Raw genomic sequence first — 16,296 nt, 5'->3', positions numbered from 1 at the left:
AAATCTCGATCAAGTTAGTGAGGCACAACCTCTCCCCCAGAAACCCATGCTGTCTATCCATAAATAAGTCCATTTGCCTCTAAATGCATACAGATCTTGTCCCTGAGAATCTTTTCCAGTAATTTCCCTATCACTGACGTGAGACTCACAGGCCTGTAATTTCCAGGATTATCCCAGTTACCTTTCTTAAACAATGGGACAATGTCCATGCCCCTCATAATCCTATGCACTTCTATTTGGTACACCCCGCCCCGCCCCCAAACCTTCTCTGCTCCAACGAAAACAACCTGGTCTAGTTATCTAGTTTCTCTTCATTGCTGAAGTGCTCCATCCCAGGCAACATCCTGGTCAAAACAAAAAAGTGCTGGAGATTGCAGTGGGTCAAGCAGCATCCATGGAGAGAGAGCAAGCTAATGTTTTGACGCAGTCTTGAAATGTTAGTTTGCTTTCTCTCCATGGATGTTGCCTGACCTGCTATGATCTCCAGCGTTTTCTGTTTTCAGTTGAGATTCCTGCATCTGCAGTAATTTGTTCAAATCCTGGTGAATCCCCTCTGCACCCACTTCAGAGCCATCTCATCCTTCCTGTAGTATGGAGACCAGAACTCTCACAGTACCCCAGTTAGGGCCTAACCAAAATTCTGTACAGCTCCAACATCACCTCCCTTCTCTTTATAATCCATAACATGATGGATATAAACAAGTGGTATGGTGGCTCAGTGATTAGCACTGCTGCCTTACAGCGCCAGGGACCTGGGTTCAATTCCCACCCGACTGTCAGGGTGGAGTTTACACATTCTCCCCGTGTCTGCGTGGGTTTCCTCCGGGTGCTCCGGTTTCCTCCCACTATCCAAAGATGTGCAGGTCAGGGGAATTGGCCACGCTAAATTGCCCATAGTGTTAGGTGCGTTAGTCAGGGGTAAATATAGGTTAGGGGAATGGGTCTGGATGGGTGACTCTTCGGAGGATCGGTGTGGACTTGTTGGGCTGAAGGGCCTGTTTCCATACTGTAGGTAATCTAATCTAATAAATGCCAATACACCATATGCCTTCTGAACAACCCTATCAACCTAGGTGGCAATTTTCAAGGACTTATGCACCAGGACACAGAGATCCCTCTGTTCATCTACAGTACCAAGAATTTTACTATTGGCTCAGTACTCTGCATTCCTGTTACTTCTTCTAAAGTGAACTACCTCACACTTTGCCGCATTAAACTCCATTTGCCACTTCTCAGCCGAGCTCTGCATCTTATCTATCTTCCTCTGTAACCCTCAACATCCTTCCTACAATCCAAAGGTGTGCAGGTCAGGTGAATTGGTCATACTAAATTGCCCATAGTGTTAGATACATTAGTCAGGGGTAAATATAGGGTAGGAGAATAGGTCTGGGTGGGTTACTCTTCAGAGGGTCGGTGTGGATTTGTTGGGTGAAAGGGTCTGTTTCCATACTGTAGGGAATCTAATCTAAAGTGTCCTTGGTGTCTGTTTAACTACTGTATTAACCTCTCCAGCCACTTTCAGGGATCTGTTGTCAAGATCCCTCTGATCCTCAGAGCTCCCTAGTGTCCTGCTATTTATTGAGTACTCCCTTGTTTTGTTTATTTTTCCGAAGTGCACCACCTCCCATTTATCAGGGTTAAACTGCCATTGATCTGCCATTTAACCAATCCATTTATATCCTCCTGTAGATTAAAATGACCACCTTGGCTGTCAGCTACTCGGTGGATGTTCATGTTATCTGCAAACTTAGTTATCATTCTCCACCCCCCCACCCGCCCCGGCATATTTTCTTCTTTGTCGTTTTGGTGTATCACAAACAGTAAGGGCCCCAGTACTGATCCGTGTGGTACACCACTGCACACTAGGCTCCTGCCACAGAAACTGCCTCTACCACCGGTGGCTCAGTGGTTAGCACTGCTGCCTCACAGCGCCAGGGACCCAGGTTCGATTCCGGTCTCGGGTGACTGTCTGTGTGGAGTTTGCATATTATCCTGGATTCCATGTGCTTTAACCTTCTTTATCAGTCACCCAAGTGGGATATTGTCAAAGGCTTTGCTGAAATCCTTAGAAATTACATCTACTCACCTGGTTACCTCCTGGAAAAATTCAATCAAATATTTTGGCATGACCTCCCTGTGACAAAGCCATGCTGACTATCCCTCTTCAAATCTTGCCTCCCTAAATGGAGATTAATTCTCTCCTTCAGAATCTTCTCCAGTAGTTTTCTGTCACTGATGTGAGACTCTCTGGTGTTTAATTCCCTTGTTTACCTCATAACCGTCTTGAAAAGTGGTACAGCTGACCTCCAGTTTTTTGACACTTCCCCTGTGGCCAGAGAGGAATTAAAAATTGGATCTATTTATTTTCTCATCTCCCACAGCAGCCTGGGATACAGCTGGGATATACCTTGAGATGTGTCCACTTTTAGGCCTGCCAAAACTTCAAATATCTCCTCACCCCTGATGCCAGTCTGCTCAAGAGCTTCACGGGCCCTCATCCTGAATTCTGTATTGATATCATCCTCCTGAGTGAAGTGTTTATTTAATATCCCACCAGTGTTCTCTGGTTCTATGCACAGATTCGTCCCTTGGTTATCCTCTTCCCATTGCTGTACAACGTCTTGGGATTTGCCCTAATCTTACCCTCAAATATTTTTCATGTCTCATCTTTACCTCTTGATTGCTTTCTTAAAGTTCCACCCTGCATTTTGCATACTCCACTCTGACCTTTGTTGACTTGCCTCCATTCTACCTGCTAAAGCCTGTTTTTCCTCCTTGTACAGTCTTGAATATTGTTACACATCCAGGGTTCCCTGCGCTTGTTGTTCCTACATTTCACCCTAAAGGGAGCATATGGGGCTTAGACTCTTGCAAATTCCAGTTTGAATGCACTACGCCCCCTTCTGTACTGCTGCAGATTTACCAAATGACATAGGGAGTGAGGAGGTATTGGATGTTTCCACAAGTTTAGTAGTGGATTAATCCCCAGGTCGGGATCAGTTGTATCCCCGGCTACTTATGGGAGAGAACAAAAGAAATTACAGCAACTCTGACCTAAATATAGGTCTTTTGTTACATTGAACTTGAAGCAATAACTCTGTTTCTCTCTCCAACGATGCTGCCAAATTTGCTGAGTTTCTCCAGCATTTTTTTATGTTAGATTTCCAGCATCTGGAGTACTTTGTTTCTATACTGAAAAATTAGGTTTGTTTCCCCAATGATCTCATCTAAATTGATTCAGTATTGGAGCCAGAGCTCTCTAGTTTCATATTTTTACTAGCTCCTTGACTCTTGCTGTGTGCACATCGTTTGTAAGAAGTTAAGTGATCTGAATTTTAAATTAATGTTGGGATGTGTTCGCTATCTTTGTTAGGTTCTTGTTTTTCAACAGTCTCCCTGGGTATAACTATAATACTGGTGAAAATTCCACAGCATAGAAATATACTATTTTACTGCTGTTACCAAAGAACCAGGCAATATTCTACATTACATAACTTACTTAGCTTACATTCAAATGTTGTTTCTGTTTGAGAAGAGTCCTTGCTGTAAAAATAATTAGTTAAATAGAAATGTAATATCTGAAACTATATCTCTGTAAAATGATAATTAAAACAGAAAATACAAAGTAGCTTGTCACTGTCTGTAAAGGTTGCACATTCATTGACTTATTTTAAAGCATCTTTATGGAGAACATTGTTAGGTTTAAAAATAAAACAACTGTGGCCCGGTGAATGGGCTGCAATGATGATGCACTGTCAGACTTTGAAATTAAAGATACAAATCAGAACTTGCTCAAAAAAATGAACTGTCCCCAGATCGGACTGTGCAACATGAGGGAGTTCCAGCCTAGTGTGGAAACTACCCAAGAGAAAAAGAGAGAATATTGGCAGGTGTCTATGATGGGGCCCAGTCTGTGGAAGAAGGAAGATTCTTTTGCTCAACTGCTTTTGCTCAACTGCGTCTTTCCTCTGCTGATCTTTAAAATGTTATTATTTTTTTCTTTAGCTTGACCTTGCCTCCCAGACTCAATTTGAGGAATTTCCTTCGTTGGATAAAGAGCCACTAATGGACCATACGAACATGCAGCGGCTAGGAGCCAAGTTAGGGTATGCCATTGCGTTTTGTCAGCTACGTCACTCCTTCCCTTATCAAGAGTATCAAAAGTATTATAGAATATAATGTGAATTTGTTTCAAATAGCAATAAAGTGGAACCTTGTACCTCAGAGAATGTGTGAGGTAAATAGATGCTTTTGGGGAAAGTGAGATAAACACGAGATAGAAATAAATGGAAGGACAGAATGAGATGAAGACATAGATACCAAATGAAAGGAGAAGCGGCACAGAACTGCAGGTCTCGGGGTTAGATCAGATCAAACAAAGTGGAGGGTATTGGAATGAGAGGATGTGCATTTACAATCTGACTTATTGGGGTTCAATGTAAACAAAAAAACAATGTTGGAATTTACCACTAAACATGTTGCATGGTTAGAATATGAGAAGTAACCAACTTTGAATTCTTGTTAAGGTAGTAGAGAACTTGAGCATTGCTGAAAACTGCTATTTTGTCAAAGCTTTTCATCTTGCATTCATCAGAATAATTTGCAAGAGTACCAAAGTATAAGGGAAACAACACTTAAACTGAATGAGAAGAGAATGCTGATTGGTTGGCCAGTAATTTGATGTGCTGTATTTTAGCACTATAATCAAGTTTGCAACGTAAATTAATATCTATGGCCATATTGACCAGGTTGGTGATGAGGGCAAGCATATTGTGCATGAAACTATAGGAATTGCAGTGTGTATTTTGGGCAGTGAAGGTAGCTTGTGATTGACAGTAATAGAAAGCTACTTAACCAATTTCTGAATAATAATATCCAGTAAAGATAACCTAGTCATCACTATTTAGCATATTCTTCATAGCAATGTCTCAATGGATCAGATTCAACTTGTTAACCAGTTAGCACATTCTTCTCATTTAGTATAAGTGTTGTTTTCTCTTTATTTTGGAATTCTGGTAAATTGTCCTGATAAGTGCAAGATGGAAGTCTTTGACAAAATTGTTAGCAACATTAACTTTGAATCATCAGTAGGCTTACTTGGAGGCCAATTAAAGTCAACAAGGACAGGAATGAGGATGGTTGTGGTGTGGGGCAGGGATTCTTAATGGTGTTTTGGGTGAGCTGAGTAGATAGGAGACTTGACTGGAAAGTACTCCCACACTGTATGCACTCTGCACTTGGTATTTATATTATTGTGTTTATTTCAGCTTGTATTTGAATATTTGTATTGCACATTTCAGAAAAATAACATTGGATTATCAGCTGCTGGCTCTCCACATTATCAAACGATTTAAAGGGAATTTTTTTCTATTATTTACTCATGGGACATGACATTGATTAGTTGGCCAGCATTTATTGCCCATACCTATTTACCCTTGAGATGGTGGGGCTGAGCTGCTGCCTTGAACCGCGGCAGTCTGTATGCTGTGGGTCGACCCACAATGTCCTGAGGGAGGGAATTCCAGATTTTGGCCTAAAAATGGTAATATTTGCACCAAAAATATTGGCGTGTTCTAAAGGAAGGTAATACTGGATTCGGAGCGTTGACTCTGTTTATCTCTCTCCGTCAATGCTAACCTTCTCCAGTACTTTTTGTTTTTAGTCCAGACAATTAGCCAATTACTTGATATGAGAATTGTTTTATAAATGCAGACTTTTCAGATGAAACAAACACAGCTTTCCAAAATTCTGCATCACATTCCAACAATGTATGGCAGCTGCTTGAGCTCATTTATAATTGCAACTCAAATTTAAATCCTTCGTTCCAAACAATTTAGAAGTGGAATGAGACAGATTTCTTGTCCAAGATGTTTATTACTTAATTCCAAAATAAACCTCAATTTCATGCATTTAAGGGATATAGACCAAACACAGGCATGTAGAGTTAGACCACAGATTAGCTATGATCTCGAATGGTGGAACAGGCTCAAGAGACTGAATGGCCTACTCCTGTTCCTAGGTTCCTATTTTGGATTTTCAACAGCACAACTACATTAAGGATTGCTAACAGCTGTATGAGTGAGAAACAGGCACAAGAGTACAGCAACACGATGTAAAATCACTCTGGAAAACTGAGTCCAATCAATCTAGCACCAAAGCGGCACGGTTAGTTTTAGAGCTAAACTTCTTTATATTTAACAGAAGGATCATAACATAGCTAGATCATTAATACAGAGCTGAATGTTGGAGGTCTGACAGTGAAAATGGATTTTAACTTAAAACTCTGACACTCCAAGTTTTTGAATCCAGTCTATGATGACACTGGCGAAGAGGCCTTTCTCACTATGTTGGGAATGTCCAGATTCACCTCCCACAACCAGAGTGACTTCTGCTATTCAGCCCTTTGAACCTGTTCTGCAATTCAGTGTGATCATGGCTGATGTATGGCCTAACTCCATATCCCTGTGTTTGGTCCATATTCCTTAAATGGATGAAATGGAAGTTTATTTTGGAATTAAGAGAACAACACATTGGGCAGGAAATCTGTCTCATTCCACTTCCAAGTTGTTTGGAACGAAGGATTTAAATTTGAGTTGCAATTATAAATGAGCTCAAGCAGCTGGCATATATTGTTGGATAATGATGCAGAAGTTTGTATTTACTTCTTGTGTTTACTTCACCTGAAAACTCTATAAAATCAGATCAAATAATTGGCTAATGTCTGGACTAAAAACAGAAAGTGCTGGAGAAAGGGTGTGTCGATGTTTCCCTCTCCAGAGTAAGTGTAAGGAGAAGCAGTCCTTGCTTATAAAAGGAACAGAAACAAGAGGGCATGGATTTAATGTGTGAACGAAACAAGGATAATAGAGAGAAACCTTTTTTTGCCCAGTGAGTGGTTGGAGTGTACTGCCTGGAAATGTGGTGGAGCCAGTTCAAATAAAACAGTCAAGAGGAAATTGGATGATTATTTGGATAGAATTGGTGTGCAAGGAGATCGGTGAATATACAGGAAATTGGTACTCGTTAGTAGAACCAGTACAGGCATGATGGGCTGAATGGCCTTACGTGCTGTAATGATTCTGTCATCCTCCAAGCTGTTGGCTGGAAGCACCCTCTGTCATGTCTTACCTAAATGCAGTGTCGTTAGCTCAACATTTGTGTTAAATACAGCAATGTTCTTTGGCTTTCCAAGATATGAAGTTAATAAGAATGTGACAGTCATATGGTTCTGAGCAATGTGTGGTTTTACTTTTACAGAAAAATCTAATTTCTTTATACTTTAGAGATTGAACATGTGTCATCGATCCTCATTTTGTTTCCTTTTGCTGAGAATTCATTTGAAGTGATTGAATAGTCAAAATCTCTGGGATTTTTTTTGGGATCAGCTTTTGAATTTAAATATCATAAATGTACTCCCTTACACCAGTTGAGATTGATGCTTTAGAAACTGTATCCTGCTGTGTTTTTTTTTTTTGAGCCATTTCTCCAACTCCGTTTATGAAATGTTCCCTCTGTAGGTTTATAGCTGGCATAATACATCCATGGAAGATTGGACCTTTTGAACGGATGCTGTGGAGAGTCTGTAAGGGTTATACAATCCTCACATACAAAGAATTAGATGTTGCTCTCGAGGATCCAGAGTGTGTGAGTATTGTCTGTGATGTGGAATCTATTCTGTCCCTCCTATCTCCCTCTCTTTCTCTCCCTTGCTCTCTCCACCATCTCTCCCCCACTTATATCTCTTTTTCCCTTCACCCTCGCGCTCCCGACCCTCGCGCTCCCGACCCCCACCTCTTTTTTCACCCCTCCTCTTTCTGTCTCTCTCATCCCCTTCTTTCTCAAATATCTTATTAATCTGTGTTTCTGATTTAGGGGGACGATGTGAAATGGGTTGTGTTTTTAGTGTCATACTGGGGTGAACAGATTGGTCAGAAGGTGAAGAAGATTTGCGATTGGTAAGAGAAAATACTTCTGTTGAATGTACAGCAGACAAGTGGTCATTCAGTTACTGTGCATGTGTCAGCTCTTTGAGAGAACTTTGTAATTTAATCTCAGTCTCCCTCACTCTTCCCTGCAAATTCTTCTTTTTCAGATATTTATCTAATTTTATTTAAATTTTAAAATGGTTTTAAGTGATACTGATCTTGTTTGATTCAACAATTTGAATAAACTGATTATAATCTAGTGCCGATCAGACAAATTCATCAAGCAATAACTGGGTAACAGGGCTGTATTGGTGCTTACTGATGATTGTAAACACAAACTGTGTAACTGGGCCCTAGTAACTTGGGATAATAGGTTCTTTTTCGGAATGGCAGCCGGTTACAAGTGGTGTCCCGCAGGGTTCAGTGTTGGGGCCGCAGCTGTTCACATTATGTATTAATGATCTGGATGTAGGGACTGGGGGCATTCTAGCGAAGATTGCCGATGATACAAAGTTAGGTGGACAGGCAGGTAATACTGAGGAAGTGGGGAGGCTGCAGAAGGATCTAGACAGTTTGGAGGAGTGGTCCAGGAAATGGCTGATGGAATTCAATGTGAGCAAATGCGAGGTCTTGCACTTTGGAAAAAAGAGTAGAAGCATGGATTACTTTCTAAACGGTGAGAAAATTTGTAAAGCCAAAGTACAGTGGGATCTGGGAGTGCTAGTTGAGGATTCTCTAAAGGTAAACATGCAGGTTGAGTCCGTGGTTAAGAAAGCGAATGCAATGTTGTCAATTATCTCAAGAGGGTTGGAATATAAAAGCACTGTTGTGCTACTGAGACTTTATAAAGCTCTGGTTAGGCCCCATTTGGAGTACTGTGTCCAGTTTTGGTCCCCACACCTCAGGAAGGACATACTGGCACTGGAGCGTGTCCAGCGGAGATTCACACATGATCCCTGGAATGGTAGTCTAACATACGAGGAACGGCTGAGGATCCTGGGATTGTATTCATTGGAGTTTAGAAGATTGAGGGGAGATCTAATAGAAACTTACAAGATAATACATGGGGCTTGGAGAGGGTGGACGCTAGGAAATTGTTTCCGTTAGGCGAGGAGACTAGGACCTGTGGACACAGCCTTAGAATTAGAGGGGGTAAATTCAGAACAGAAATGCGGAGACATTTCTTCAGCCAGAGAGTGGTGGGCCTGTGGAATTCATTGCCACAGAGTGCAGTGGAGGCTGGGACGCTAAATGTCTTCAAGGCAGAAATTGATAAATTCTTGATGTCACAAGGAATTAAGGGCTACGGAGAGAATGCGGGTAAGTGGATTTGAAATGCCCATCAGCCACGATTGAATGGTGGAGTGGACTCGATGGGCCGAATGGTCTTACTTCCGCTCCTATGTCTTATGGTCTTAATATCCAGACAGGGTTTTCCCTGAAGGACAGTCTTCTGACCTCGGGCAAGTGGAGCACTGTCTCCACTGTGATGAGGTTAACTCTCCCTCCTGATGGAGCCATCAAGGGAAAGCCTCACACCCCTCTCTTGTGGTCAGTTATGTTGCAGCATTGCTCAAAGATTGGGATTCAAGCTGTTTGAGTGCTCACTGCTGAAGAACTTGTCTGTGATGTAAGTGCAAACATAAAGAATTGAGCTTGCATCTATTTTATGTAATGGTTAGATGATACCTGTGTATATAAATATTGGCATTATCCTATTGTAATTGCAATCTATTACTTGCAGTTATCACTGCCATGTCTATCCTTACCCAAGTACAAATCAGGAGAGGAACGACATTGTTGCAGGACTCAACACTCGAATTCAGGATCTCCATACAGTACGTTGTTCTACATCACCTCCGGGTTTGGGCTGGAATTTCAGTTTGCTCTTTATTGATGCTGCAAACTCTGCAAATTTCAAGTGATCTTCTTGTACGTTAGAAACGGCTAGGGTTTGAGGAATTATAATGGTCACTTTGCAAGTTAAAAGAATACTGATGGAGGGAATGAATGACTTGATGCTTTGTTTTTGTAGGAAGTAGTTGAAGGAGAGTGATTAACTAAGACTGGGAGACTTCCCAACTTCACTTCAAATTATTATGATGGGATGTGATCCAGTCAGAGGGACCTTTGGTTTAATGTCTCACCTGAAAGACGACAATCCTATATCACAACACTCATTAGCACTGACACTGTGATAATGCAGTGTTCTCTCCAGACCCACCTGGGGATACTAGCCTCAAGTATGTGATGTGAGTCTGTAATTAGAATTGAACCAATGACTGTGCACAATTTTGGCCTCCTTGCTTAACTAGAGTCATAGAGATGTACAGCATGGAAACAGACCCTTCGGTCCAACTCTTCCATGCAGACCAGGTATCCCAATCCAATCTAGTCCCACCTCCAGCACCTGGCCCATATCCCTCCAAACCCTTCCTATTCATATACCCATCCAGATGCCTTTTAAACGTTGCAATCTTACTAGCCTCCACCACATCCTCTGGCAGCTCATTCCATACACGTACCACCCTCTGCGTGAAAGCATTGCCCCTTAGGTCTCTTTTATATCTTCCCCCTTTCACCCTAAACCTATGCCCTCTATTTCTGGACTCCCCTACCCCAGGGACGAGACTTTGTCTATTTATTGTATCCATGTCCCCTCGTGATTTTATAAACCTCTGTAAGGTCACCCTTCAGCCTCCGATGCTCCAGGGAAAACAGCCCCAGCCTGTTCAGCCTCTCCCCATAATTCAAATCTTCCAACCCTGGCAACATCCTTGTAAATCCTTTCTGAACCCTTTCAAATTTCACAACATCCTTGCGATAGGAAGGAGACCAGAATTGCACACAATATTCCAACAGTGGCCTAACCAATATCGTGTTCAGCCACAACATGACCTCCCAACTCCAGTACTCAACACTCTGACTAATAAAGGAAAGCATACCAAACGCCGCCTTCACTATTCTATCTACCTGCGACTCCACTTTCAAGGAGCTGTGAACCTCATTCCAAGGTCTCTTTGTTCAGCAACACTCCCTAGGACCTTACCATTAACTGTACAAGTCCTGCTAAGATTTGCTTTCTCAAAAAATGCAGCACCTCTCATTTATCTAAATTAAACTCCATCTGCCACTTCTCAGCTCATTGGCCCATCTGATCAAGACCCCATTGTAATCGAAGATAACCTTCTTTGCTGTCCACTACCCTTCCAAGTTTGGTGTCATTTGCAAACTTACTGACTAGACCTCTTATGCTCACATCCAAATCATTTATATAAATGATGAAAAGTAGTGGCTCCACCACCGAACCTTGTGACACTCCACTGGTCACTCCATCACCACCCTCTGTCTTCTACCTTTGAGCCAGTTCTGTATCCAAATGGTTAGTTCTCCCTGTATTCCATATGATCTAACCTTGCTAACCAGTCTCACATGGGGAACCCTTGTCGAACGCCTTACTGAAGTCCATATAGATCACATATACCACTCTGCCCTCATCAATCCCCTGTGTTACTTCATCAAAAAACTCAATCAAGGGTGTGAGACATGATTTCCCACGCACAAAGCCATGTTGACTATCCCTAATCAGTCCTTGCCTTTCCAAATACATGCATATCCTGTCCCTCGGGATTCCCTCCAACAACTTGCCCACCACTGAGGTCAGGCTCATTGGTCTATAGTTCTCTGGCTTTCCCTTACCACCTTTCTTAAACAGTGGCACCACGTTTGCCAACCTCCAGTCTTCCGGCACCTCACCTGTGACTATTGATGATATAAATATCTCAGGAAGAGGCCCAGCAATCACTTCCCTAGCTTCCCACAGAGTTCTCGGGTCCACCTGATCAGGTCCTGGGGATTTATCCACTTTTATGCGTTTCAAGACATCCATCATTTCCTCTTCTGTAAAATGGACACTTTTCAAAATGTCACTGTCTATTTCCCTACATTCTACATCTTCCATGTCCTTTTCCACAGTAAACACTGATGCAAAATACTCGTTTAGTATCTCCCCCATCTCCTGCGGCTCCCCACAAAGGCCGCCTTGCTGATCTTTGAGGGGCCCTATTCTCTCCCTGGTTACCTTTTTGTCCTTAATATATTTGTAATTTAAGGATTGTCCTTAACCAAAGCTATCTCATGTCCCCTTTTTGCCCTCCTGATTTCCCCCTTAAGTATACTCCTACTACCTTTATACTCGTCTAAGGATTTATTTGATCTATCCTGTCTATACCTGACATATGCTTCCTTCTTTTTAACCAAACCCTCAATCTCTTTAGTTATGCAGCATTCCCTATACTTTCCTTTCACCCTAACAGGAATACACTGTCTCTGGACTCTCATCTCATTTTTCAAGGCATCCCATTTTCCAGCTGTCCCTTTACCTGTGAACATCTACCCCCACTCAGTTTCTGAAAGTTCTTTACCAATACCGCCAAAATTAGCCTTCCTGTAATTTAGAACTTCAACTTTTAGATCTGGTCTATCCTTTTCCATCAACGAATAGAATTATGGTCGCTGGCCCCAAAGTGCTCCCCCACTGACACCTCAGTCACCTGCCCTGCCTTATTTCCCAAGAGTAGGTCAAGTTTTGCACCTTCTCTAGTAGGTACATCCACATACTGAATCAGAAAATTTTCTTGTACACAATTAACACATTCCTCTCCATCTACACCTTTAACACTATGGCAATCCCAGCCTGTTTGGAAAGTTAAAATCCCCTACCATAACCACCCTATTATTAGATTAGATTACTTACAGTGTGGAAACAGGCCCTTCGGCCCAACAAGTCCACACCGACACGCCGAAGCGTAACCCACCTAGACCCATTCTCCTACATTTACCACTTCACCTAACACTACGGGCAATTTAGCATGGCCAATTCACCTAACCCTTGCACATTTTTGGATTGTGGGAGGAAACCGGAGCACCCGGAGGAAACCCACGCAGACACGGGGAGAATGTGCAAACTCCACACAGAGAGTCGCCTGAGGCGGGAATTGAACCCAGGTCTCTGGCGCTGTGAAGCAGCAGTGCTAACCACTGTGCTACCGTGCCGCCCACGAACGCCCACGAATATTATTACAGATAACTGAGATCTTCTTACAAATCTGTTTCTCAATTTCCCTCTGACTATTAGTGGTCTATAATACAATCCCAATAAGGTGATCATCCCTTTCTTATTTCTCCGTTCCACCCAAATAACCTCCCTTGATGTATATCCGGCGTTATCCTCCCTTAGTACAGCTGTCAAAGACGCCACTCCTCGTCCTCTCTTGCCTCCCTTTCTGTCCTCCCTGTAGCATTTATATTCTGGACATTAAGCTGCCAGTCCTGTCCATCCCTGAGCCACTTTTTTTGTAATTGCTATGATATCCCAATCCCATGTTCCTAACCATGCCCTGAGTTCACCTGCCTTCCCTGTTGAGTCTCTTGCATTAGAATAAAAGCAGTTTAATTTATTTGACCTACCTTGTTCTCTGCTTTGTCCCTGACTGTTTGATTTGCTTCTTTTCTCAACTGTCCCAGTCTCAGATTGATCTCTTTCCTCACTATCTCCCTGGGTCCCAGCCATGCCCCTCCCCCAACTTAATAGTTTAAATCCTCCTGAGCAGCTCTAGCAAATATCCCTGCCAGTATATTAGTCCCTTCCAATTTAGGTGCAATCCGTCCTTCTTGTATAGGTCACTTCTACCCCAAAAGAGATTTCAATGATCCAAAAATATGAATCTTTCTCCCATACACCAGGTCCTCAGCCATGCACTCATCTACTCTGTCCTCCTAACTAAGGGGAAATATATTTGCTTTGGTTGTTGAATTCTGTAGCCCATGTGATGCTCAGTTGATAATGTCAGAGAATGAAATATATTTGAATGCCAAGGGAATTGGAGGAGCTTGTGATTGGATGGGAACCTGTACCTGAGGTCGATGATCAGCCTCAACCTTGTTGAATGATGGACCAGTCTTGATGGTCTGAATGGTCTCTTCATGCTTCGGTTCCTTATGTCTTTCTGACATGGAGATAAGTATGAAGCTCTACTGAAAACCCCAGATCATTAATTTAAGAGTCTGTGAACAGAAGTAGGCCATTCAGCCCCCTGAGCCTGTACCGTCTTTCAATGAGATCTGTGGCTTAAGTCTATGTACCTGCCTTTGTTCCATGTTTCTGAATAGGATCTATTATCTAATATAGTTGTGAATTATTTACATGGGTTGGGGGTTGAAATTCAGAAATGTTTCTTTTTGAAACCCCCTCGTTTCCTCAGGTACTATATAGAACTGAGGAATATCTTCAGCAAGTTCTATGCAAGGCATCAGAATCTATCCACACGTGGCTTGTTCAAGTGAAGAAGATGAAGGCTATTTACCATATCCTGAACCTCTGCAGTTTTGATGTCACCAATAAATGTCTGATTGCTGAGGTCTGGTGTCCGTTGGCTGATCTGGCCAAAGTTCGCCAAGCGTTGGAAGAAGGATCTGTGAGTGTTCCTTAATATCTTGTTAAATCTTTCCGCAGTGGCTGAAGATGTCCACAGTTTCTTGATTCATTACGGTGTGTTTGCTTTCAATTTGCTCAGCTGTCCTTTGTCAAGTTTTTTCCAATGCAGTCTGCTTCCCACCTCTTCACTGAACCTGACGGCTGAAGTTGAAAATGACCAGTTTGAATTTTTTGCAATTTCCACATCAGCTATCATTGTATCAATGTTTATTTGAAGACAGATTTAAGAGAATCATTTGTTTTCACTCTGCTTTATGTCCTGAAGCCAGCTAACAATCCATTCTGTTGAAATGTTTCAATGGCAGATCAGTCAGTATGAATTTCATTCATGCTTGGGCGAGAAATTACTGGGCAGGGAAAAATGAAGTAATTACATGTGAAATATTGGTGTATACTAAAATAAAAAAATAATAGAGCTATTTTCTTTAATAATAGTGAATTAATTTATCAATGGTTTTAGTTAATTTGCACTAAACAGGTTATCATTGGTGACGTTAAACTTAACCTCAAAATCCTGAGACCCAGAGGGTTGTGGGTTCTACATTGGTGAACATATTTAACATTGTAATCAAAAGATTTTTGATCTGTCAGGGCAAGAAAGCGGAGTTTGTACTCCAGATCAGTCATGAGATTGAAAGGCAGAGTAGGCTTGTTGGGCCGAATGGTCTCTCCTGCTTCTACTACATGTTGTCCTGTGTTTTGGTAGGCCACACATTATGGATCTTCAGGAAGAATCCTGCAATTTACTGCTGGGAAGTTGACAATGAATACTAGAATATAGTTGTACTCAGCACATGGATTTCCAGATCTTTGAGTTTTTAATTAGGAATCAGAGCTCCACAGATGCCCAAATGGTTACAATAGAGCTCCCTGGGGAATGAGACTGACCATGACCAGTGTGAATATTCTTAAGGACAGAGCGTTTATTTGAACTCCCGATAGTGACATTGGGTACAATTCCAGAGATTGTATCTTCAGGTGGCTATTGTTACCCATCGGTCTGGATACTCAGGAGAGGCAGAATATTCAAACTCTGGGGATGATGTATCCTCTGAAATTCCATCTCTGTGCTTCCTTTATTCTGTCTCTGTGCAATTATTAATGTGTTGTCTTTTGCTTGCAACCCACACTCACTCTTAATTTGTTCCCAGCTCCCATTTTAACTTCCTTTTTAGTTGTGGTTCTGTTCTTGCGTATTTTCAATAATTAATAGTGAAGGCTATGAACATTTTTGTCTTTATTTCAGAGGAAGAGTAGTGCCACAGTTCCATCATTTGTGAACCGAATACCAACAACAGACACTCCCCCATCTCTCCTCCGAACAAATAAATTCACTTCTGGGTTTCAAAATATTGTGGATGCTTATGGAGTTGGAAGCTACCGGGAAGTTAACCCAGGTACATGAAGCTTGGAGTATTGTAAGCTGTTCTGGTCTCCATATGGAGAAAGTGAGGACTGCAGATGCTGGAGATCAGAGTTGAGTGTGTGTTGCTGGAAAAGCACAGCAGGTCAGGCAGCATCTGAAAAGCAGGAGAATCGATGTTTAGGACATAAGCACATCATTAGGAATGAGGCTTGTGGGCCAAGGGGCTGAGAGCTACATGGTTGGGGGGAGGGTGGAGCTGGGAAAAGGTAGCCAGGAATGCGCTAGGTAGATGAAGGTGGGGGAGAAGGTGATAGGTCGGAGAGGAGAGTGGAGCAGATAGATGGGAAGGACGATGGGCAGGTCAAGAGGACGGTGCCAAGTTGGAGGCTTGGGACTGGGATAGGTGCCGGGAGGGGAAATGAGGAAACTGGTGAAATCCACATTAATTCCGTGTGGTTGCAGAGTCCTAAGGCAGAAAATGAGGCATTCTTGCTCCATGCATCGAGTGG

At 42.3% G+C, this 16,296-nt stretch overlaps 1 protein-coding gene across 4 annotated transcripts in view; it reads left to right on the top strand.

Moving 5' to 3' along the window:
* LOC122551019 (V-type proton ATPase 116 kDa subunit a 2-like) overlaps positions 1–16,296 on the top strand; it is an 88,885-nt gene that overhangs the window by 29,188 nt on the left and 43,401 nt on the right. For all 4 annotated transcript variants that reach the window (XR_015761230.1, XM_087999814.1, XM_087999816.1 and 1 more), the window contains exons 4-9: positions 4,006–4,106; positions 7,518–7,644; positions 7,873–7,955; positions 9,670–9,763; positions 14,189–14,401; positions 15,668–15,818. Coding sequence is in view for 3 of the 4 variants with exons in the window: in XM_087999814.1 (XP_087855940.1) it covers positions 4,006–4,106; positions 7,518–7,644; positions 7,873–7,955; positions 9,670–9,763; positions 14,189–14,401; positions 15,668–15,818 (769 nt within the window). In the remaining variant the exon portion in view is untranslated. The remainder of the gene's footprint in view (positions 1–4,005; positions 4,107–7,517; positions 7,645–7,872; positions 7,956–9,669; positions 9,764–14,188; positions 14,402–15,667; positions 15,819–16,296) is intronic.

This window comes from Chiloscyllium plagiosum, unplaced genomic scaffold (genome assembly GCF_037043375.1).
Source record: "Chiloscyllium plagiosum isolate Xiang-an unplaced genomic scaffold, Cpla_swu_hap1 HiC_scaffold_24, whole genome shotgun sequence".
Classification (NCBI taxonomy): domain Eukaryota; kingdom Metazoa; phylum Chordata; class Chondrichthyes; order Orectolobiformes; family Hemiscylliidae; genus Chiloscyllium; species Chiloscyllium plagiosum.
This window is presented reverse-complemented; position numbering and strand designations above follow the sequence as displayed.